The sequence below is a fragment of the Odocoileus virginianus genome, chromosome 28, assembly GCF_023699985.2.
Source record: "Odocoileus virginianus isolate 20LAN1187 ecotype Illinois chromosome 28, Ovbor_1.2, whole genome shotgun sequence".
In the NCBI taxonomy this organism is placed as follows: Eukaryota; Metazoa; Chordata; class Mammalia; order Artiodactyla; family Cervidae; genus Odocoileus; species Odocoileus virginianus.
Genome location: NC_069701.1, coordinates 38,194,681 through 38,216,815, shown reverse-complemented (window position 1 = coordinate 38,216,815; position 22,135 = coordinate 38,194,681). Strand labels below are relative to the sequence as shown.

The 22,135-nt window shown below is 59.3% G+C and overlaps 3 protein-coding genes and 1 pseudogene across 4 annotated transcripts; 1 reads left to right on the top strand and 3 right to left on the bottom strand.

The window, feature by feature from the left end:
• Positions 1–929: 929 nt before the first annotated feature.
• On the bottom strand, positions 930–3,265 carry LOC110145996 (cytochrome b-c1 complex subunit 6, mitochondrial pseudogene; annotated as a pseudogene).
• A 559-nt stretch (positions 3,266–3,824) lies between these two features.
• Positions 3,825–8,771, bottom strand: TMEM151A (transmembrane protein 151A). Its single transcript, XM_020906436.2, has 2 exons — positions 8,504–8,771; positions 3,825–6,272 (listed from the first exon to the last, which is right to left on the bottom strand). The coding sequence occupies exons 1-2, from the start codon at positions 8,576–8,578 to the stop codon at positions 4,941–4,943; spliced, it is 1,407 nt and encodes a 468-aa protein (XP_020762095.1). The 5' UTR covers positions 8,579–8,771; the 3' UTR covers positions 3,825–4,940.
• Positions 8,772–11,191: 2,420 nt separating this feature from the next.
• Positions 11,192–15,266, top strand: YIF1A (Yip1 interacting factor homolog A, membrane trafficking protein). Of its 2 annotated transcripts, XM_020906508.2 has the most exons (8): positions 11,192–11,405; positions 12,087–12,298; positions 12,461–12,565; positions 12,690–12,768; positions 14,062–14,119; positions 14,291–14,446; positions 14,876–14,969; positions 15,063–15,266. In XM_020906508.2, exons 1-8 carry the CDS (start codon positions 11,375–11,377, stop codon positions 15,207–15,209), a joined length of 882 nt encoding a protein of 293 aa, XP_020762167.1. In that variant the 5' UTR covers positions 11,192–11,374; the 3' UTR covers positions 15,210–15,266. The 2 variants fall into 2 exon arrangements, with proteins under 2 accessions (XP_020762167.1, XP_020762168.1); XM_020906509.2 differs by lacking the exon at positions 14,291–14,446.
• Positions 15,267–15,621: 355 nt separating this feature from the next.
• On the bottom strand, positions 15,622–21,748 carry CNIH2 (cornichon family AMPA receptor auxiliary protein 2). Its single transcript, XM_070457669.1, has 6 exons — positions 21,337–21,748; positions 17,511–17,579; positions 17,030–17,077; positions 16,682–16,794; positions 16,438–16,581; positions 15,622–16,253 (listed from the first exon to the last, which is right to left on the bottom strand). The coding sequence occupies exons 1-6, from the start codon at positions 21,415–21,417 to the stop codon at positions 16,226–16,228; spliced, it is 483 nt and encodes a 160-aa protein (XP_070313770.1). The 5' UTR covers positions 21,418–21,748; the 3' UTR covers positions 15,622–16,225.
• Between the last annotated feature and the right edge of the window lie 387 nt (positions 21,749–22,135).

Genomic DNA, 22,135 nt, shown 5'->3' with positions numbered 1-22,135 from the left:
CCCACATCTCATATACCACCACCTTCTCCCTGAAACAAGCATTATAAAATGGTTGGTGTTCAGGAATTCCCTCGCAGTCCAGGGATTAGGACTCAGCACTTTCACTGCTGGGAAGCCTGGGTTCAATTCCTGGTCAACCCCAAAGGCTTCGAGGTGTGGCCAAAAAAAAAAAATATCTGTGGGTGCTCATTTTGCAGACCAGTCTATAGACATTGATTGGTTAGGAATGGCGTTTGAGTCATTGGCTGATTGCATTTTTTAAAATTTATTTATTTGGTCTTAGTTGCAGCATATGGAGAAGGAAATGGCAAACCACTCCAGTACTCTTGCCTGGAAAATCCCATGGACGGAGGAGCCTGGTAGTCTACAGTCCATGGGGTCGCTAAGAGTCGGACACGACTGAGCGACTTCACTTTCACTTTTCACTTTCATGCATTGGACAAGGAAATGGCAACCCACTCCAGTGTTCTTACCTGGAGAATCCCAGGGACAGGGGAGCCTGATGGGCTGCCATCTATGGGGTCACACATGACTGAAGCGACTTAGCAGCAGCAGCACGTGGGATCTTCAGTCTTTATCACAGCATGTGGGATCTAGCTCCCTGACCAGGGATTGAATCTGTGCCCCCTGCATTGGAAGCACAGCATCTTAGCAACTTGAGCACCAGGAAAGTCCCTCGATTGCATTTTTGAAGATGGCCACTAATATACCTCCCACCTCACATGCTAATCTTACAATGTGATGGTGACGAGCCTCCATGGAGAGGTGAGGGTCTTACATTCCCTCCCTTTGAAATTGGGTGGACCTTTGAAACAGGTTTAACCAATAGAAAGGGGCAGAAGTGATGTATTTGACTTCGGAGGCGAGATGGCAAAGAGCAATACAGCCTCCACTCTCTTGGTGAATTTGACCTTGGACCCTAGCCGCCAAGCTATAAGGAAGCCCAAGTTTGGAGATGCCCTCTTTGGGTGTTCCAGCCAATAGCCCTAATTAGACCCTCAGCCATCAGCCAGCATCAACTGCCAGACACGTGCGTGAATGTTCTTTCGGATGATTCCACTCCTGGCTTTTGATTCTTCCAGCAGGGGCCATAGACGTCATGGAATACCATCCTCATTGTGCTGTGTCTGAATGTGTGACCCACAGAAATCAGGAGAGATAATAATGACTATTGATTTTTTAAAAATAATTTTGTTTATTTATCTTTGGCTGTGCTGGGTCTTCCTTGCTGCGCCGGCTTTTCTCTAGCTGCGGTGAGCCAGGCTACTCTCATTTTTCGGTGTGCAGGCTTCTCATTGTGCTGGTTTCTCTTGTTGCAGTGCAGGCTTTAGGGTGAGCGGGTTGCAGCGGCTGTGGCACACGGGCTCAGCGGTTGCAGCTCCTGGGCTCTAGAGCACAGGCTCAATAGTTATGGCGCATGGGCTTGGTTGCTCCTTGGCATGTGGGATCTTCCCAGACCAGGGATCGAACCCATATCTCCTGCATTGGCAGATGGATTCTTTACCACTGAGCCACCAGAGAAGACTGATTACTGATGTTTTAAAACACTAAGTTTTAGTGTAATCTGTGTTGCAGCAGTAGATAGACAATAATGTAAGCTGCTGGTAATAGAGACAAGAAAAAACAAACTAACAGTTTACTTAAACAAATTAACAGTTTGGCTTAAACAAACTAACAGTTTACTTCTTTTTTTCACTGAGAGGGTCTGGAAATAGGCAACCCAGGGATGATATGGACATCCTATGATGTCATCAGAAGCCCAGGGTCTTTTTTTGTCTGGTTGGTTTTTTTTTGGCCACACCATGTAGCATGCAGGATCCTAGTTCCCCAGCCAGGGAAGCTTGGAATCCTAACCACTGGACAACCAGGGAATTGTTGTCTTCCCAGGGTCTTTTATTTATTTATTTATTTATTTATTTACTGATCACTGGACTTTATTAAGATGAAATCACTGATAATTACACAGAAATTACTTGCCTAAGCCAAAATCCTTGAGATTCACATGAACTTAGTTACATAAGTAAACATCATGTTCAAAACCATGAGGAAATATCCCAATGCACAGGTGATGAAGGCTGGGGTGAACAAATCTGCACACTTATTTCAAGCTGTTAAACAGTTTGTGGGCCACACAGTGGTCTCTTGCATGCAAGAAGTCAAGAGCTACTCTGTGCGGTCCTCCTCCGTCTGTGACCTGGAGGATACACGCTCATCACAGCTCTAGCCGCTCCCGAGCCTTTACACATTTCTCCGGCTGCTTGCATTGCTCTCTCACTGTTTTTAGAGGATCCACTAACTCCTCCTCCTCTTCTTCCTCCTCCTTGGGATCTCCAGAGCTGGTCAGCATCCTTTGCTCGTCCTCTAGCCCCACGTCCGGCTGCGGTTCTGGACTCAACACAAGCAGCAACAGCGGCAGCTCCCCAGGGCCTTTTTGTTCTATTTTGTTCTATTATCCTCAGCACAGGGCTCCAACTCTCAAGGTAACCTCCTGATCCAAAGTAGCTACTGGAGTTCCAACCATCACATCTGCCTTCCAGGCTGAAGGCAGGATGAAGCAGAGAGGACAGAACTAGCCTTCACCAATATTGTTTCCATTTCGAGGAGCATTTTTAGAAATTCCTTGCAAGATCTTCTGCTTATATCTCATACCCTAAAATTAAGTCACACAGCCACACCATATGTGCAAGGGAGGCTGGAAATGTTGCCTTTTAGCTGAGCTCATCGCCATCTAAAGTAAAACTGAGGTTCTGGTGTTGAGGAGGGGAGGAGAATGGATAGTGACTAGTGGGCCGTTGGTGGCTGATGTTAGAGCAGGACAATGGAAGAGGGGGACAATTCGGGGGAGCTGGATCTGCACATTGGCCCACAACCTGCTGCAGCTTCCTTGAATGTTTGGGGACCGTGGAATTTTCCATCTAAGTTGCTTCTGAACAAAGGATGGACTTCACTCCCTGCGAGGCAGTGGGCTGATGTATGAGGAAAGCTCTGGTCTCTAACTTCACCCTCCCCAGGTGAACAGCAGGCAGCCAGACTTTTGCTAAAAATCTAACGTGCACTGAGCTTATCACTTCCTGCTCGACCACCTTCCATGGTTGCCCCAGTTTACTGGCAAATTCTTGTCATTGATGTCGAAAGCTCAGCCACCTCTTCCACAGCTCTGCTTCGACCCTGGCAGCCAGGCCTTTGTGTGGGTAGCTCCCACTGTCCAGAACACCCTCCACCCATCTCTGCCTGGGAGAATCGAACCCACCCCTAGCACTCTCATGGTGCCTTTGCATGGACTAGAAAAGGCTGTCCTTTATCTGGGCTTCCCAGGTGGCTCAGTGATAAAGGATCCACCTGCCAATCTGGGAGATGCAGGAGACGCGGGTTTGATCCCTGGGTGGGGAAGATCTCCTGGAGGAGGGCATTGCAACCCACTCCAGTATTCTTGCCTGGAGAATCCCATGGACAGAGGAGCCTGGTGGGCTACAGTCCATGGGGTCACAAAGAGTCGGGCATGACTGAGCGACTAAGCACAGCACCCCTCCCTTAGTCTTCAGCACATCCAGCAGCAGAATGGAAACCCCTGCTGGGCTGGAAGAGGGGCCACTTGCATAGTCCCCTGGAAATGACCCAGATGCCAGTCGATTGGAGTCAGCTACTCAGAGCAATGCAAACCTCAATCTCAGAGGCCCTAGCCCGGGCAGGGAGCTCACCCTCTCCTGGGGCGCTGCAGCCACCACCACCCCTGGCACACTACCCCCCACCCAGACCCTGCCTGGCTCACTGTGTTTGTTGTGGTGGCCTCGAACCCACCACCCAGAAACGCACGAGAAAAGAGCTTCCATTTCATACCTTTTATTTTATCTGCATCTTCTCTGCCTTCTCCCTCCCCCACCGGCTCCTGAGAGGGGGTGGAAGCCCCAGTTAGAAGGGAAGGGACTACTCTCGCCTCCCTGGGGGAGGGACGGTGTCCCCTGGGCCAGGCCCCAGTGATGGAGGAAGCAGGAGCTTCCCTGGCAGAGCAAGGGCATCGTCCAAGAGGCTGTGGCCGGGGCTGAGGCCCCTCGGATGCCCTGCAGCCCCGAGCCCCGTGGGTCATCGGGAAGGCGAAGAGCAGAGAAGTCGGGGGCGATGAGAGGTGTGTGCGTGGCTGAGAGGTGGACACAGATGTCAGGGGCCAGGAGCGGAGACTAGGGAAGGTGGACTCAAGGTGGGGCCCTGAGGAGGAACCCCGGGTTATAGGGGTGACTGGGTGCAGGGGAAGGGTGCGCCAGGGAAAACAGGGAGGTGGGGTGAGTGGAACAGGATTGTGCTCCAAGAACCAGGCTCCCGGTAGAGGGGCTGTGCTGCAGGGTCTGATCAGGGGCTGGCCCTGAGCAGAGGCCTGTCAGGGGAAGAGGACAGGGGCCCTGGGAGGGGAGCGGGGCCGAGGCCGTGGTGCTGCCATAGCCAACTCTCCAGGTTTGTGGATGCCAGCCCAGCTGGGCGTGGCCCCAAACCACCAATTTGTGCTTCTGGTTTGCTTGAGGGCCCCCAACATGACCTCCACCGTGCCGGGAAGGGTCCACAGGCAGTCGGCCCTCTGCGGCGGGCAACTGCTGTCCCCAGGACTCCTCCCCCAGCCCAGGTTTTCTGGAAACTTCCTTTCCTGCCCAGGCTGGGAGGCCCCCCCGAGCTAGATCACCTGCCATCGCAGGGGGTGGGACATGGTGGTGGTGGTGGCGGTGGAGGGGAGCCATGCTGGGACGGTCCTAGACTCAACTGCGGGGGTGTCCCTCCGCCCCCCAGAGGACCAGGGGTCACTGAAGGGTTAGTCTGTCTAAGGGCTCCACCCCCACCCCCATCCCTGGTGTGCTGGTCTGTTTTCCCTCCTGTTTTGGATGGCAATCACTCAGGCGTGGAAGCTCCTGGGGTGGGATGGTGGGGAGAGGGCCAGTCTGGGGGCCACGTGGGTCTCAGAGAGCACCCTGCCCGTCCCCCTGGCAGCCGCTGTCACCGTGGACGATGAGCACCGGGAAGTAAAGGGCGTCCTCATAGCACGGAGGGCTTTCCAGGGGTTCTGTGTCCTCTCCGCGGCGCCCCAGCGGCCCCCCGCTCAGGCTTCGGAAGACCCCCGGGGTGGCCCGACCCCCGGCTCCCAGCGAGAGGCGGCTGCGGCTGAAAGGCAGACGGGGCCCGCTGGGCCGGGCGGGGGGCAGCGAGTTGCTGCTGACCGAGCGGCGGCAGCGCTGGCAGCCCCGGAGGTAGGCGCCCGAGCCGGCGCCCATGACCACGGCCTCCGAGTAGCTGGGCACCAGCTGCCGGTTGGAGCAGATGTGCCACTCCAGCTCGGTGAAGTCCACCGTGGCCACTCGGGAGAGCGGGGGCCCGCTGGGCACGGCGCCGGGCGGCGGCGAGCTGGCGCCGAAGAGCTTCTCCACCTGGTAGTGGACGTGGGCCGTGCCGTAGGCCGCCACCACGCGCAGCGGCCAGGACAGCGTGGCCGCCGACACCAGCCAGAAGACCCAGGCGCGCGCGTACCAGGGCGGGCTGCGCGGGTCGGCGAACACCATGAGGGACTCGCGGAAGTCCACGTCCTTCAGGTGCATGCCCTCGCGGGCCTCCAGGTAGTCGTCCAGGCCCTCGTTGGCGCTGAAGAAGCGGGCCCGCTGGGTGAGGTACGAGGCCTCGGCCTCGGCGCTGCCGAAGCTGAAGCACTTGGTGAAGCGCAGCCGCGTGGCCGCGTGGTCGGCCAGGCCCACGAGCTCCTTGGAGACGTCGCGGACGCCGTGCGCCGAGTAGTCGAACTCGCCCCGCGCCGTGCGGCTGTCGGCCCGCTCGTGGTAGACCTGCGTGGTGGTGTAGGCGTCGCCGTTGCGGTAGCGGGTGATCTGGCGGGTGCGCCGCACGTAGTGGTAGCTGGTGGCCTTCCACCAGACGCAGGGCGGCGCCTGCTGCAGCCGGCGGATCAGGGCGAGCACGGTGTTGGCGTCGGTGCGCGGTGCCTGGCAGGACCGCACGTGACAGTGCCAGCACTCGGCCAGGTAGAGGAGGTAGAGGAGCGAGACGAAGGCCAGGGGGATGTACAGGTAGCCGTCGGAGCAGGGGCTGGCCGGGTAGGTGGGCGGCGGCCCCCCGCCTCCGCGGGCCAGGGCGGCCTCCGGCCCCAGGACCAGCCGGGGCACCGTGGCCAGGCGACACCAGGCCACCACGGCGCCGCAGGCGTGGATGAGCAGGGTGAGAAGCAGGCACTTCCAGTGCGACTCGCGGCACAAGGAGCTTCCCAGGGACTGCTTCAGGGGCCGCTGCTGCAGGAGGGGCAGAGGCAGGGGAGGCCGCGGTCAGCCCCGTGAGGGGGTGGGGCTTCGCGTCCCACTGTCCAGAGGAGGAACCGGAGGCTCTGAGCGAAGGAGGAACTCGCTCCTGGCCTCACCCCTCTAGCCAACTCACAGGAGAGCTGCAGGACTCAAACTGTGTGCCCTGACCCTGGCCTCCACCCTGCCCTGTCACCCCTCAGGCATGTAGGAGAAAACAGATTCATCTCTGCCACAAGAGGGAAGGATACCCCAGCCCCCCAATGACTGGCTGTTGAGAAAATTGCCTTCTGGTCCTGACTTCGCTCCCGATTTGCTGTGTGATTTCGGCCAGATCCTTGCCCTCTCTGGGCACTGATTCCTGGACCTGGGGGTGTGGGAAGCCAGGGTGGCAGGGGGTCCTAGGGGTGAAGAGCCTAGGGGTGGTCTTAGGAGCCCGGGACTGGGTGCTGGCTCCACCATTGACTGTATGACTTGGCCAGTCCCCTCATCCTCTTTGGACCTCAGTTTCCTCATCTGTAAATTGGGGTTGTTTACAGTCAACTGGGGTTGTGACGAGTCAAGGAGATCCTATGTGTGAAGATCTTAGCATAGGGTCTGGCCAATGGAATAGATATTATTACCATTACCCTGCAATGCCTCTGGTCCATTGGTCTAACTCGGGATGGCAGGAGACTTGGGAGAGGCTTTTAAGTAAATGAGAGAGGAAGAGAGAGGGGTGTGAGTCTGGAGGGAGGGGAGCAGATGGAGCACCGTCCTCCACTCCCCATCTGCCCTAAGGGAGGGGGCGGGACACAGCTGCTGGGCAGCAAGGACCACTCCCTGGCCCAGGGACTCGGGCACACCCTCCCTGGCAGAGCTTCTAGCCTGGCCCCCACCTCATCCCAGATGCAAGGAGAGAAAAGAGGGAGGACAGAAGGGGTGAAAAGGGGAAGAAGGAAGAGACGGTCTGGAGGAAACAGCATAGGTGGGGTTAAGGGGCCACCGTGTCTGTCACAGTCCCACCAGGCTCCGAGAGACCCAAGAGGAGAGGAAGCGTCCCCAGCCCACCACAGGTGCGATACCACCCCCCTGACCCGCAGGGGCAGTCAGGTGCTCATACCCTCATCCACCCCCAGGATCCACCCCACCCCAAGTTCATCGAAAAATCCACCCACCAGGAATGTGAACGCTGCCTGTTTATCTGACACACACCAGCCCCTCACCAGTACCCAGGGCACAGCCCCCTTCCCCATGGTGACATGGTGCCAAGGTGTGTGTGCACTTGCCCCTCCCCCCTCCCCCAGGTCCACCCACCACAGGACACACAGAGGCACATACATGTTACACACTCACTGAAGCCCAGGGACACACCTTACCTATCACAGTGCACATCCCCCATCCCTACCCTACTGCAACCTGACACCCACACCCTACAGACTCTACTCGGAGAGACCCACCCACAACAGGGCTGCACTCACACGCACTCACTCATTAGCACTTCACCCAAGCCACCGGGCCCCCCAGTCCCTCACCTGACTATAGGGCACATATGTCCCATTCAAGGTGTGGGGAGCACCCACTGACATCCACACACCCACAAGCACTCTACATTCACCTAAACACACACATAGATCCACTCACTGCCTATCACCCCGACACCCCTCACTGGGCCCCACACCCCTGCAGATCCTCTTCCTCCTTATGACTGAGGAGGGGCCATTCTGAGGGTCCCAACCATCAGGATGGGTCCTGGGTCCTCACCTCTGGGAGAGGGAGAAGGGGTACCCAGAGGCCACCTCCCTTCCTCTCCCCTCCTCCCTCTGCTCCCCGCCCCCCCAAGTCCCTGCTACTGCTGCTGCATTGCAGGCTCCGCCCGGGCACCTCAAGAACGGCGGGCCGGTCCGGGGGCCTGACCCGTGGGCTCCGGGGAAGCGGGGCAGCGCTGCAGAATGGGGACGCGCAGGGGCCTGGTGCTGACGTCACAGGAGGGCGAGGCTGGATGAGGGGGCGTCGGAGGCTGGAGTTGTTCCCCATATCCCTTCCCAGCCGCCCCACCCGACCCCCACGCGGGCCCCTAGGCCCCGAGACCCCTCTCAGGATGCAGGTTACCCCAATGACGTCATTGACCAAAGGGGCTCTGGACTTCCCTCTGCAGCCCCTGCTCTGGGGATCGCCCCGGCTCTTGTCGCCCTCTCCCCTCTGTAGCCCCAGCTCTGGCCCCCCCCATCACCCGGCGCCGGTACCTCCTCCCGCAGAGGCTCGCAGTCCGGGATGAGCTCGGGCACGTCCCCGCTGTCGCCACTGCCGTCCTCGGGCATGGTGTCCTGGCTGCTTGGGCGGCCCCCGCCCGGGCCCGGGGCATGATAGGGGGGAGCGCGGAGGGCTGCGGCGTGGCCCCGGAGGGCGTCCGCTCGGCTCAGCGGCCGCGGAGGGAGTGCGCGGAGCTCGAGCGCGGCGGCGGCGGCAGTGGCGGCGGCGTTGGCGGCCGCGGTGCCCGGCGCCCCGCCCTCCGCTGACCCCGCCCCCACGGCACCCGCGGCGCCGCCGGCAGCGCCTGGCACCGTGGGCACTGCCCCCGCCCTCGAGAAGCCCAGGCTGGGCGGACGGACGCCTGGGTTCCCCTCCTGCCGCGCTCGCGCTTGCGACCTTGGACGAGTCCTTGCTTTTTGGGGCTTGAGTTACCCCCGCTGTAAATTGAATCTCGAGGGTGGATGGGTGGGTGCCCGCGGGGTCCTATCTCTGAGGAGTAGGCCCAGGCCTTAGCCCACCCAGACACCGTCTCTGATGCCTCCATTGTGGCGGTGGTACAAGGGACAGTTAAAGACCCGAATGCTGTGGTGAGCCTCATTAGCTGGACAGAGGCGCTGGGCTCTACTTAGAGTAGGCAAGCAGGAGGCCAGGACAGCCGGGCCCTAGGCTTTGTGACCTTGAGTTTGCACCCTCCACGCCAACCTCAGTTTTCCCACCTGTGAAATGGGCACAGGAAGGTGTTGGATTCAAGGCACATTCATCATGTGGACCAGGGGCATGGGATTTGTCCTGCACGAGAGGACCTCCCTCCCAGGTACTGGTGGCCCCAGTGCTGCCCCCTGACCCTCAGGGGCCTCAGACTTTCACATGTGACCCTGAGTCAGAGCCTAGGCCCCAAGGTAGACAGTCAGTGGGTAGGACACAAGGAGCTGCAATGCTAGGTGGATTTTGTTTTGTGATTTTTTTTTTTTTTTTTTTTACCCAAACAGCAACTCAAAGATCATTCCGTTCAACACCCCTACACATTTAAAGATTAAGTAAATGGAGTGGTAGAGAGGAAAGGACTGAATCAGAATTTCATCCATTTATTTTTTTTTAATTTATTGGGTGCACATGTTTATTGGTGTCTTCTATATGCAAGTACTGTGAAGTATTCATAAGCATTGTGAAGACAAGTGTAGGAGTGGAGAATGACACAGGTCCTATTCTCATGGAATTTACATCCAGGGCAACTACTGCAGTCAGAGGGAGCCTGTAGCCTGGCCTCCAGCATCCATTCCAAGTCTGGTCAGGACTCTTCACTCTGTCTCTCTGAGAGGCACAGTTGAACTGACTCTTAAAGGATAATTAGGTTTGGGACAGGTGGATGTGAAGGGTAAGGACATGCCAGGTGGAGGGGATTTCTGGGCAAAGGCACTGTGATTGGACTACGTGGATTGAGTTTGGAGAGCAGGAAGGTCACCTGGTGTAACTGGACACTGGGTAGCTAACTAGAGGCAGGTCAAAGAGGACCTGATCTTGCTTTGGAGATGTGGTGGCTGGACGTCTGTGAGAAGGGAGACCCCTGAAGACTGTTTTCAGGAAAGGTGGGAATGAGAGAAAGGAGTCCCTGAGGTCACGAGTGAAGCTTGGGGGTCTCACTTCGAGATGACTGCAGGGGTGAGAATGACTCAGGAGTTTCAACTGCAGCTTCTGGAGACGAACCAGCACACCTCCACTGGCATCTTCTGGACCACGGGAGAGTCGATGGGACAGCACACCTCCACTCACACATCTTCTGGACCACGGGAGAGTCGATGGGACAGCACACCTCCACTCACACATCTTCTGGACCACCGGAGAGTCGATGGGACGAGACTAGTGTAGGATCCTATTCCAACTATTACCACCCATTTCTGGGACTTCAGACCCATACCTCGGTTTTCAATAGGTGCAATGGGTGTATGTGTGTATGTGTGTGTGTGTCGAGAACCCAGGCCAGTGTAATGGGTGTGTGTGTGTGTGTGGTGTGTGTGTCTACCCGTGTGTGTATATGTGCGTGTGTGTGTGTAGAACCCGGGGCCTCCCAGCGCCAGGCCCCTGGGGTCTGCAGGATGGCAGCAGCGGCGGTGGGAATTTCAGCACCAGACGACGGACAGCACCGCGCGGAAAGGACGGCTGGGAGGCGGGAGGAGGAGTCAGAATCCCGGAGCTCGCTAGGCCCCGCGGTCACTGCTCAGCCCAAGTTCCTACCGACAGCGCCTCCCCGTGCACCCCTCACCGCCACCTCTCCCGGACTCGGCGCCAGTACTGGGAGAAGAATGGAGGACGCGGAAGGAAAGCTAACACTGAGGAGAGGCAAAAGCCCGAGGGACAGGGCTTGATCACAGTTCCACCGTCCCAGTCTCTCTTGGAGTACGTCTCGCGAGTGAAACTTTCTTCCCGGGCTCCAGCCTCCGCCTGTTGTAGTCGTGGCAGGCCGAGCGTCAACTGCCCCACGGCGCAGGCGCGGAAATAATTATAACTTTAACCCATCTATTGGCTGCTCCGCCGCTAACTAACAAACCCACTATCCAATCCGAGAGAGGCTCCAATAGCTCCGCCTATCCCTCCTCCCGGAAGTTGATTACTGCCGAATCCGCTTCGGCGAAGGTGCACCAGCAGCCAATTGGGAGAGGGGAGGGGCGAGCCAGCGCTGCGGAGGAGCCAATGGCAGGCGGCAGAGGATGACGCCGCCGACATGGCTGCTGTCGTCGGACAGTTCGGGGACGTGTCGGGCTTCTCGGTAACCTCGATCGGTGCCCAGGGAACGGAGCAGCTGCCTCGCTAGTATTCGTACCACGAGGCGACTCAGCGGGCCCTCAGAGAGAGCGAGCATCGGGGCCATGGCTTATCACTCGGGCTACGGAGCCCACGGTGCGTGGGGCGCGGGGCGGGCGGGGCGCGGGCCGACCCGCCCGAGGACGGTCGGCGGCGCGGCCCGCTCACCCTGAGGGAGAGGGGCAGCCGTGACTGCTGCCCAGGGTGGCGGATGTCATTCGGATTCCTGCCCCGTAAGGCTCGGCCACGCGTCCCGGACTTCGCCCTCTCTGCCCAAACCCGAGATCAGATCGGGCGGTGATAGCACTGCTGGGATCTCCCGTGTCCGACTCGGGCATGAATGGGGTCTGCCTCCCAAACTTCCTTTCCCGGCCATGACCCTGGTAGGGTTCCTCACCAGTGCCTAGGGCCTCCGCGTTACCCAGCCGTCGCCTTTCCCACCCTTGTTCAATGTGGGGATATCCTCCCAGTTGTCTTCATCTAGCAAATTCAGTCTCCAAGATTCACTTCAGAGATCAGTTCCCTTGAGGAGGCCCCCAGGAACCTTCAGGTGGGCAACCACTTCCAGGGGCTGCCTCAGTTCTTTATTTACCCACATTTAGCACCTCTGGAAAAGAATCCCTCCTCACAGTTCTTTCTGGATGAGTTCTCCTCATCCAGCTAGTGCCCCTCACTGATTGTTTGGTGCTCCCAAGACCCATACAGGGCTGTCCAGCCAGGGGAAGAGGCGGTGGTTTGGGCTTATGCTTGGTATTCCTGTCACCTGCAAACCCACAGGTTCCAAGCACAGGGCCCGGGCAGCTCCGGATCCCCCTCCCCTCTTCGATGACACAAGTGGTGGTTACTCCAGCCAGCCAGGGGGCTACCCAGCCCCAGGAGCCGACGTGGCCTTCAATGTCAACCACTTGCTTGGGGACCCAATGGCCAACATGGCTATGGCCTATGGCAGCTCCATCGCATCCCATGGGAAGGACATGATGAACAAGGAGGTGTGGCCCACCCCCAGGGCAAGGGTGGCAGGATTTCTGGCCAGGGCTGGGGCATCACGGGATCCCACCTAATCCTCACAATGGCCTTCAGGGAAGGAGCAGACAGGAGCACCCTGAGGTTCTGGGTGCAGCTCGTCCACAGCCTCCTCTCTCCCCTCCTAGCTGCACCGTTTTGTGTCTGTGAACAAACTCAAGTATTTTTTCGCTGTGGACACAGCCTATGTGGCCAAGAAGCTAGGGCTGCTGGTCTTCCCCTACACACACCAGGTGAGCTGCCAACCAGAGGAGCTGTGATGGGCCCCCTTGCCTCCTGCCTCCTGCCCCAGATCTCAGCCCCCTCCTTTGCTCTCTTGTCTGCTCCTCCTCGCCTGGCCGCTGCTGCCACCTCCAGAACTGGGAAGTGCAGTACAATCGTGATGTGCCTCTGCCCCCACGGCAAGACCTCAACGCCCCCGATCTCTATATCCCCAGTGAGTCTTTGACTTGGGCTGGGGGATGTGGGCGGGGGGGTGGGGAATGGACTTGTGCCTTGAGGCACCAACGAGAAGAGACAGGCTCATGTGTTGGTTCAGCATCTGCTCTTGGTGATCTTGTGTGTGGCTTTTGTGGTGTCCCTAGACGCCAGGTAGACAGAGTGGGGTGACCAGCCGCTTCCTGGGTGTCCTCCCAGGATACTCCCCTTTGAGACCTCCCTGCCACCTGACCTGGACCACGTCCCTCCCCAGCATGGAGCCTGAGGTTTAGACCTGGCTCTGCAACTTCCAGCTATGGGACCTCAGGGGGCTCCTTTCACGCTTCTGAAAAAGCTGGAATAACAACAGTTCCTACCACAGAGAACTGTGGTGGACATTCAGTGAGGGGCTGTGTGTGCTCAGCCAGCACTGGGCACACGGGAAGCACAGAGGAACTATAAGCTGTTATCACTCTCCTACTTGTCCTCCAAGGCCTGCTCCAGCATCCCCTCCTCTGAGGACGTGGGCACTCCCTCTGGGTTCCCACAACCACCTGTCTACATGGCATGGGTCAGGCCGCCCACGCTGTGGCTGGCAGACTCCGCGTCTGACTCCTGTCTGTCTAGGCCCTGCATAAGGTCTGGCCCCTGGTGGACATGCTGGAGGAGGGGAGTATGCCCAGGCCGGCTCTCAGAAGGGCAGCCAGACAGCCCAGATACCCTGGGAGAGCCACAGTTCCTCTCCCCTCCTTCATTCCGTTTCCCACTCAGAGTCACCGTGTAAGGCAGGAACTGCCATCCCCGTTTTACACAGTGAAGCCAAGGTTCAGAGCGGTTTGAGCATCTTTGAGGACATGCAGCTTACAGGTGGTAGAGCTGATTTCCTGACTCCAGACACTATGCCCTCTTGTGGGTACATTAGTTCTAGGGCTATTAGGGGGCAGAGGACAGGACTGATGAGTTGAAATTGCTGTGAAAAGGCAGCTGCCATCTGAGCTTTTGTGAAAATAGCAGAGGTGACTTTGGCGCCTGAGGTAGTTTCTGAGACACAGCAGGAAGCTTTGGTGAGTTTCCTAGTATAGGAGAGGGCTTGGTGGTCCTGAGAAGGGTCAGGTAGCATTTACATAACAGGAGGCCTGAACAGGAAAAGGCATCCCAAGCAGGGTATTGGGGGTCTGAGGGCAGAGGTGAAGCATGTGGGGATATTCAGGGAAGGAAGTATGGGGGTGTCGTGGCTCTAATCCCTAGGGATGGGGTGTGGGGGCTCTGGTTGAGGAAACCAGGCTGATGGCATCTCTCTGGCTCTTGGCAGCAATGGCCTTCATCACCTATGTGCTGCTGGCTGGGATGGCACTGGGCATTCAGAAAAGGTCAGTGCCAACCCATCCCGATTCCCACAACTTCCCCACTCCTGACTCCTCTCCTCACCTCCCTGGGGGATCTGTGCCAGCTCCCAAGTCCGTCCGTGCCCCTAGTCTCACCCCTGCCCCAGGATGGCTGGTTCGGGACTCCCTTCACCCCCCACCCCCACGCGGCCGCAGGTTCTCCCCGGAGGTGCTGGGCCTGTGTGCGAGCACGGCGCTGGTGTGGGTTGTGATGGAAGTGCTGGCCCTGCTGCTGGGCGTCTACCTGGCCACCGTGCGCAGCGACCTGAGTACCTTCCACCTGCTGGCCTACAGCGGCTACAAATATGTGGGGTGAGCACCTGTGGGCCAAGCGGGAAGCCGCCCGCCGCCCGGGGTTCCGGGCCTGCCCAGTGGTAGCCTCGAACTGTGACTCTGGATCCCCTCTGCCCACCCAGCTCTTCTCTATTAGAGGGAGTGTCTGTTTTCAGGAGCCCGGTAGTGTTGCTCAGGTCGGGAATGGACTAGTCACCCAGGAGCTCAGGGGAGAAGGGTGAGCCGGGGTGGAGAAGGGGGTCTTGGATCCAGGTTCGACGACTGAGTCCTGGCCTTCCCGATTCATTCTGAGTCTAGGTCCCTGGTTGGGAGGGGGGTTGCAGATTGGGGGTAAAGGGCCCCAGTGATGGTAGCTGGGGTCTAGGCTGGGCTCTGAGGCAGTCTCAGGCCTGGACCCTCAGAGGTCTCCAGTCTTTCCTTCCTCCCTCCTGCCCCTGCCCCCTGTAGGATGATCCTCAGCGTCCTCACGGGCCTGCTCTTCGGCAGCGATGGCTACTACGTGGCACTGGCCTGGACTTCGTCTGCGCTCATGTACTTCATTGTGAGTCCGGGGCTGGCCCCTCTTTGCCTGGGGTCGGAGCTGTGGACAGGCCTCCCCCTCCCGGCCCAGCTTCAGCTTTCTCCTTTTTCCCAGGTGCGCTCTTTGAGAACAGCAGCCCTGGGACCCGACAGCATGGGCGGCCCGGCCCCCCGACAACGTCTTCAGCTCTACCTGACGCTAGGAGCTGCAGCCTTTCAGCCCCTTATCATATACTGGCTGACTTTCCACCTGGTCCGGTGACCCCCATCCCCACTGGCACTGATTTTTCCATACATTGAAGATTTGATTTCCTTGGTTCTTTTTGACCCTTGTTTCTGGGGCTTGTGGGGGTGATTTGCTAATACTTCTTGGTCTTTTCATTGGCCAGGGGACAGGGACCTCCACTTTTCTCGAAGGAGGGGGATCCAGGGAGGTCTTCCTGGAGTTGATGGCCTTGATACTGCCTCGGAAGCAGATGGAAGTGTTTCAACAGAAATAGTTATTTATATGTGCCTAGGAAAGTGAGGTGGAAGCAGGCAGCTGCTAAGGAGATCTTGAAGGCCTCTGATGCATCTGAGGAGGTCCTAGTAGGGTCTCTAGGCCAGTGGGGTGCTTCCCCCTCTTTCCCCCCATCTCCTCTTTAAGCCTTTTAGGAGCAGAACTGGGGCCCATGTGTTTGCAGTAGTTTATTCATATTTTGTCACAAATGGCCGGGGAGGGGGGTGCTGTACTCCTCCAGGCAACATAGAAAATAGGTCCAAGAGACTGGGTAGGCTGGGGCTGGGGCAAGTGGGGACAGGGAGGGGTCTGGAGAGAGCGCCTGGGGGGGAGAGGGCAGACTAGGGGTGGGGCTGCCCCCCTGCTGAGCCTGCTCATTCCCGGTGTGGGTACCCCCCCACCTGCAGGGGAGCCTCAAGGTGGGGGGTACAGGGGCGGCCCAGAACTTCCAGGGTCAAGCCCTGCCCCTTGGCAGGGCCTAAATTCCCCCTGAAGCGGACAAGGCCGGAGGTCCCACCCCTTCCAGGACTGACTGCCATGCCCACAGGCTGGCAGAGGAGCTCCTGTCCCTGTTGAGAGCTCTGCCCAGCCCTAGTCCAAGGGGAAGGGGCTCTGAAGGCGGGAAGTCCCCGCAGCAGCAGTTTGGGGGGTGGAGAGGAGGCTGGGGGCACCAGTGCCCCCTCCCTCCCCAGGGCTGAGGCCTCTGTGGCCCAGGGGCAGGGCTGGGGGTGCACAGGCGTCCGGTCCGTTCTGGGCTCTCTCCCTGGCCGGCTTCCCCCTTAGAAACTCACCAACGTATAAACCATACTGTGGGAAGACACGGCAGTGAGCCAAGTCACAAGCGCGCCTGGCTACCGGCCACCCACCCTGTCGCACCCCAGTTATCAAGGGCAAAGGGCAGGAACTTGGGGCCCAACCATCCCTGGGATTGGAGGGATGGTGCCTGGCACATCCCTTCCCTGACTTCTGACTGCAGCGGGCAGGGCCTCACCTGTACAGGTAATAGAAGAAGGAGAGCAGGTAGAAGGCGAGTTTGCACCAGGACTCCTTCTGGCAGTAGTTGAGGATGTCAGCATTCATGATGGAGACGGCGTCATACATGACCTCAGAGCCATCTGCAGGGCGGTGGAAGTACCTGGGGGAAGGAAGGGGTCTGAGTGCCCACCCTCAAGTCTCCCACCCACATCCTGCCAGCTCCCCCATTTCACCCTCCCAAAGGCTGTGGCTGCCCTCACCTCCAAAGGTGGTAGAAGAGGAGGGGGATGTTGAGGCCCAGGGTCACCCACTCAGCTGCACACAGAAACATCAGACAGAAGAGGCCGTGGATGGAGTATTCTGGGACCACCAGCTGGGGAGTGAGGGTGAGAGGTCAGCGGCCAGGTGCTAGGACAGATCCAAGCTTTAAGGGCCCTTGGGAGGGGCCCACCCACCATGGCCTCTGGGATTAAAAGGGCTTCTAGCCTTCCACTCCCTCCCACGTGGCACATCAGGCCAAACAGGCCGCAGAGGAGGAAGGCCTGGCTCTGGGTCACAGTGGGGCTGCGCTGGGTTAGGAGCCTCCCGCCCCTCGCCCTGACACTGACCTTCCTCAGGAGACAGCAAATGCGTTCGATATTTTTTAAACGCTCGCGCTGTAGGGGAGGAAAAGACAGCAATGGTGAACGTGAAGGAGCGGGCACTGGATGCGCCCCGCAGCACTCCCACGCCCCCCCCCCCAACTCCCTGCACGTGGCCACAAGGGGGCGCCAGAGCAGGTTCTGCGGCCGCGCGGCAGGGAAGCAGCCGCGCGGTCCCCATAGCGACCGTCACCATGGAGGGATCTTCACCCGCGTCTCCACGGCAACGGCCCAGAGCCCGGCAACGGCTGCCCCTCCAGGAGGAACCCGAGCCCTGAGCCCGCGCCAGGTGTTTGCTGGGGGCGGGGACAGACAAGGGGAAGGGGCACGGCCACCGCCACCGCCCCCCACACACCCCCGTCTTCCCGTACCCCCGCCGCCCTCCACCCGCGACATATGGAAAGACAGACGGACGGACACACCTCAGCACAGCACATGTATCACTTACTGCCCGCGCTGGGTTGCCCTGGTCGATGGGGTTCTTGAAGTCAGTCCGCAGCTCGTCAAAGGCTATGATCTGGGGGAGGGGCGTGTGCCCGTCAGGGTTGGGGCAGCAGCTTATGGCCCTCCCACCCATTCTTCTCTGGTGTGAGATTCACACATGGGGATCGACCCAGATGAAGCTTGCTGCAAAGGTAGAGAAACTGAGGCCCAGAGGGATGGGGCCTGGCCCAAGGTCACACAACAGTTTGGGATGGAATCCTAGTGTGCTGATATCCACTTCAGAACATGTCTACTACACCTCCATCCAAAACATCCCAAGAGATAGTGTCTTGTCTGCAGGCCCTGTGCTGAACACTGGGCCCCAGAAACCCGGGACACAGCTCCTGTGTGGGAGGAACCCCAGGCTTAGAAGGACAACTGTGAACTACATTCCAGGGTGATCAGGGCTGCAGAGTACAGAACCCGGGGTGGGTGCCTGATCCAGCATGGGGTGGGGATGGGGAGTTCAGGCTGGACTCGGAGCAGGTGTTTGCCTGGTGCACAAATGGGGGGAAGGGCAGTCAGAACAGGAGGTACAGTGGCAGAAGTTTGGAAGAACAAGGAACATTCAGGAAGCTGTAGGTCCTATGGGGCTAGAGTGAAAGTGTAAGGCGAGTGGGAATGGTGAACGATGGGCTGGAGGGGTCAGCAATGCCAGATGTGGGGGCCTTGTAAGGCAGGACAAGATCTTTGGACTCGAACATGGACGTGCATGGGAGCCGTTGAGGGACAGAAAGCAGCAGAGCAGGGCTGTCAGGTTGATGTTCTAGGACTGAACGAGCAGGAAGTACATACTGGCTAACAATCCCAGCCAAGACATACACGATGCTTCCTTTATGCCAGCAGGCTTTATGTTTGATAACTCATTTAATGCTTGCAACAGCCTGATGATGTAGGAGCTGCATTATCTCTTTCATTTTGCAGATGAGGAAACAGATACATTAAATGACTTATCCAAGGCCACGTAGCTAGTTAGTGGCAAGCCAGGATTCTAAACCACTCAGATTCCAGAGTTAAAATTTTAAACACGTGACTATACTCAAGCCAGACCAGTCAAGGAACTTTGGATGTTTGGGGTGCAGGCTGGGTGCTGGGGGCAGGTAGGCAAGGCATGGTGATCTGAGTGAAGAGAGGGCAGTGCGGATGCAGAGGTGTGGATGGGCTCCAGAGCTGTATAGAAGCCAGACTCCGGAGGGCTTGAATGGCAGTGAAGTAGAAGCAAAGAGGCCTAAGGCGACTTTGGTTGTTGGAGCATCTGGTGGTGGGCACTGTCTACATTGGGATAGGAACTCTTCACGGAGCAGATGCTTCAGAGGATGACAAGATGGACCTGAGGGAAGCTGGCCTGGGAGGATGGCTGGCAAAGGAGCCTTCTGGGGTCCCCTCCCCTCAGCACCAGCCCCAGGATGAGGCAGCAGGCCCACCCCCCCAAGCATCCCAGACCCCATAAGGCTCAAAGCGAGAGAACATGGGCTTCCTGGAGGGAGCTGGGGCCATCTGGAGCAGCTCCCCCAATTCCCCCCCAACTCTGGGCATCCGTCTGCCTGTTAGGCACAGCAATGGGGTCCAGCAGGGAGCGGAAGGGTGCCGTCTGTCTGCCCCAGAGCTGGCACCACCAGCAGGCGGCGGGTGTCGCGCCTCCCACCCCCCAGGCTGCCTGGCGCTGACTCAGCCCCCTGGAACAAACAACCCCCCATGGTGACAGCAGACACACGTCACTCACCACCAGGGTTGCCTAGCGACCAGTGGGGCCTGGGTTCAGGGTCTGTGGTGGGATCTGGGGTCCTGCCCTGGAAGGTTCTAGTTCTTACCAATTTGGATTGAGGACCACACCTCCTCTCCCCACCCGCACACCCCTTGGCAAGCCTTGTCCTGGACTTACATACACGCAGCCTCGTGTACAAAAAGCCCACTTTACCAATGAGGAAATGGACCCAGAACAAGAGACTTGCTATGATTGCCCGGCTAAATAGCTGAGCGAACACAGTGCCTGACATGTAGTATGTACTCAATAAATATTTTTTGAGAACGCCTGGGCCCTTTTTTCCAGCCTGGGAGCCCCAAAGCCTGAGTCTTATTCATCCTAGTCTTCCCCAAAGCCACCCAGAGCCTGGTTCTCAGGAGCATGGACACAGATGTGCTGAATGGAGGACTGCTCTGAGGACCCCCGGAGGACAGGGACCCCCACAGAGGCTGTGGGAGGCCTCTGGGTGGGGAAAGGCCCAGAAAGGGGCTTCTTGAATTCCAGGAGCCTTTCTTCCAGGAGCTGGTTAGTTCTGTGTGCCCAGCTCAATTCATTCCCGTCCTCAGGACTCCAGCCACCACCCCGCAGGACAGTCCAAGGCCCTGGCATGAGACAGAAGGCTCAGGGCGACCAAGAAGGACCCGGGGAGATGCAGGAAGAGAAAGAAACGGAGAAGGGGCAGAGGAGAGAAAATGCAACTGAGAGGCCCACAGAAAGAGGCACAGTCAGGGGGCGAGAGGGCGGCAGAGCGCGTGTATGTCTGAAGGTGCCTATGGGGGCTCACTCCTCACACAGGAGGGGCGCAGTCCGAGTCCACGGAATCCTGGTGTGAAAGAGACAGGCAGCAGGGGCGGACGCGGGAGAGACGGGTCCAGAGCCAGGGAGGACCACGGAGCAGGCAGGCAGCATGTCCCAGGAAAAGAAGGGAGTGATGAAGCGGGGAGACCCAGGGAGAAGCTGGTAAGGCAATGGGAAGGAAGAGGACGGAAGGGGGACTAGAGAGAGGGCTGGCAGGGGACAAAGCGATGACCAGGGAGGTGTGCACTGGACATACACGCAGGGGATGCGGAGCGAAGCGGGCCAGGGCCAAGATGCACAGGCCGTGCGAAGGGGATGGGGTGGTGGCCAGAACCTCAGGGGACAGAGGAGAAGAAAGGGCAGTAAAGAGGGGGGCAGGGGTCCCAAAAAAGACACTGGAGGCTGACTGACAGTTCTTCAGTGATGGAAGGGAGACAGGCAGAGGAGGAGAAGGCCCCAGAGAGTGGGGGAGAGGGACCCTCTCTCAGGAAAGGCAATCAGCATAAGGGATGAGAAACAGACATTTCGAAGAGCCAGGTGTGAGGCAAGGCCAGAGGGAGAGACAGACCCAGAGAGACAGGAGACAAAGGGGAAAGTGGGGGCAGGAAGAGGAGGAAAGCTGGAAGTGCGGAGAAAACCTAGTGGGGGGAAGCCCAGACAGGAGGGGGCAGGGAAACCCAAGGTGAGCTGGTTAGATCTCTGGGGCTGCTTACAGCCAATCGATGCAGGGTCCCGGGTGGGGGTGGGGGCTTGTGGTGGGACGGGAAAGGGTTAATGGGCTCTGCGATCTGTGGGTCCTGTAAACAGATGCAGTTGCCATAGCAACCAGCTCCATCACTCTGGCTGGAAAAACCCACAAAGGGGGTGGGGAGAGCAGACAGACAAACTGCCCGATGGACAACGGGGGCGACTAAATGGTTGAGGGGGGGCGGGAAGCAGGAGGAGGCAAAGTAGCAAGAATCCCAGAATTTCGCCTCACACCCCAAGGCTGCATGGGGCAGGGGAGGGGGGTCAGGGACCCACTGACATATCCACAGACAGGCGGGGGCGGCGGAGAAAGGGGGGCCCCCCGGAAAGGAAGCTGATGATGGGGGGTGTTCATGGGGCGAACAGCAGCAGACTGATGGGCGATAGCGGAGAGAAGGCTCCAAGTTTCTCTGGGCCCTGAGACCATCCATCCGTCCCCCTCCCATTCCTTGCACCCCCTGCCCCCACCCCGCCCCCAGCCCCAGCCCCAGCCCGGCCTTACGTGCCAGATGACAAAGAAGATGAGGGAGGCGCACAGCACCAGGGTGAGCATGTAGCAGAACGCTGCGAAGGTGAACGCCATGGCCCCCGCGCCGGGCGGCGGCCCGGGGGGCGCCAGCGCGGGGCCCGGGCGCAAGGGGACGCCCCCCCCCGGCCCGCGCTTAGGGCCGGCCAGGCATGGCCCGCAGGGCTCGGGCGCGGGCTTGGGGGGCGCGGGCAGCGCGGCCGGGTTTGGGGCCGCGGGGCCGTGGGGCACGCGGGGCGCAGGCCGGTGGGCTCGGGGGGCGCGTCCGCTGCCGGCTGCCCGGGCCCCGATCGCTCATCCTGCGATCCCTCGCCCGCGGCTCCCTCGCTCGCCAGCCCGCGAAGCCGGCGGGGCGGAGCCGGGGGCGGGGCCGCCGTGCAAGCAGCCTCAGGCGGGCGGGGCCGGGTCTCCGTGCGCCCCTCCGCCAGCCCGGCCTGGGCGCCACCCCCGCCCCAACCTCAGGGACACGTAAGCATGGACGCACATGCCCGGCATAGCCCCCTCTCCCCGCAACCACACAACGAACCCACCGCAGCCACACTCGGTCCGCTCAGACGGGCACACTGTTCTCACACGCCGGCCAGGAGGCTGCGCTGAGGTCTGAAGTGCAAAGCACTTGTCACCTTCCGTGAGAGGGGGCAGACACACCTGGCTTGAACCCAGAACAAGCCAGGAGAGGGGGCTGAGCCAGGCGGCTTTAGGGGACGCAGGCCGGTAACGAACGGGGCCGAGTCCGCAGGCCCGCCGCCTGCTCCAGCTGCGGCCCAACTCCCCA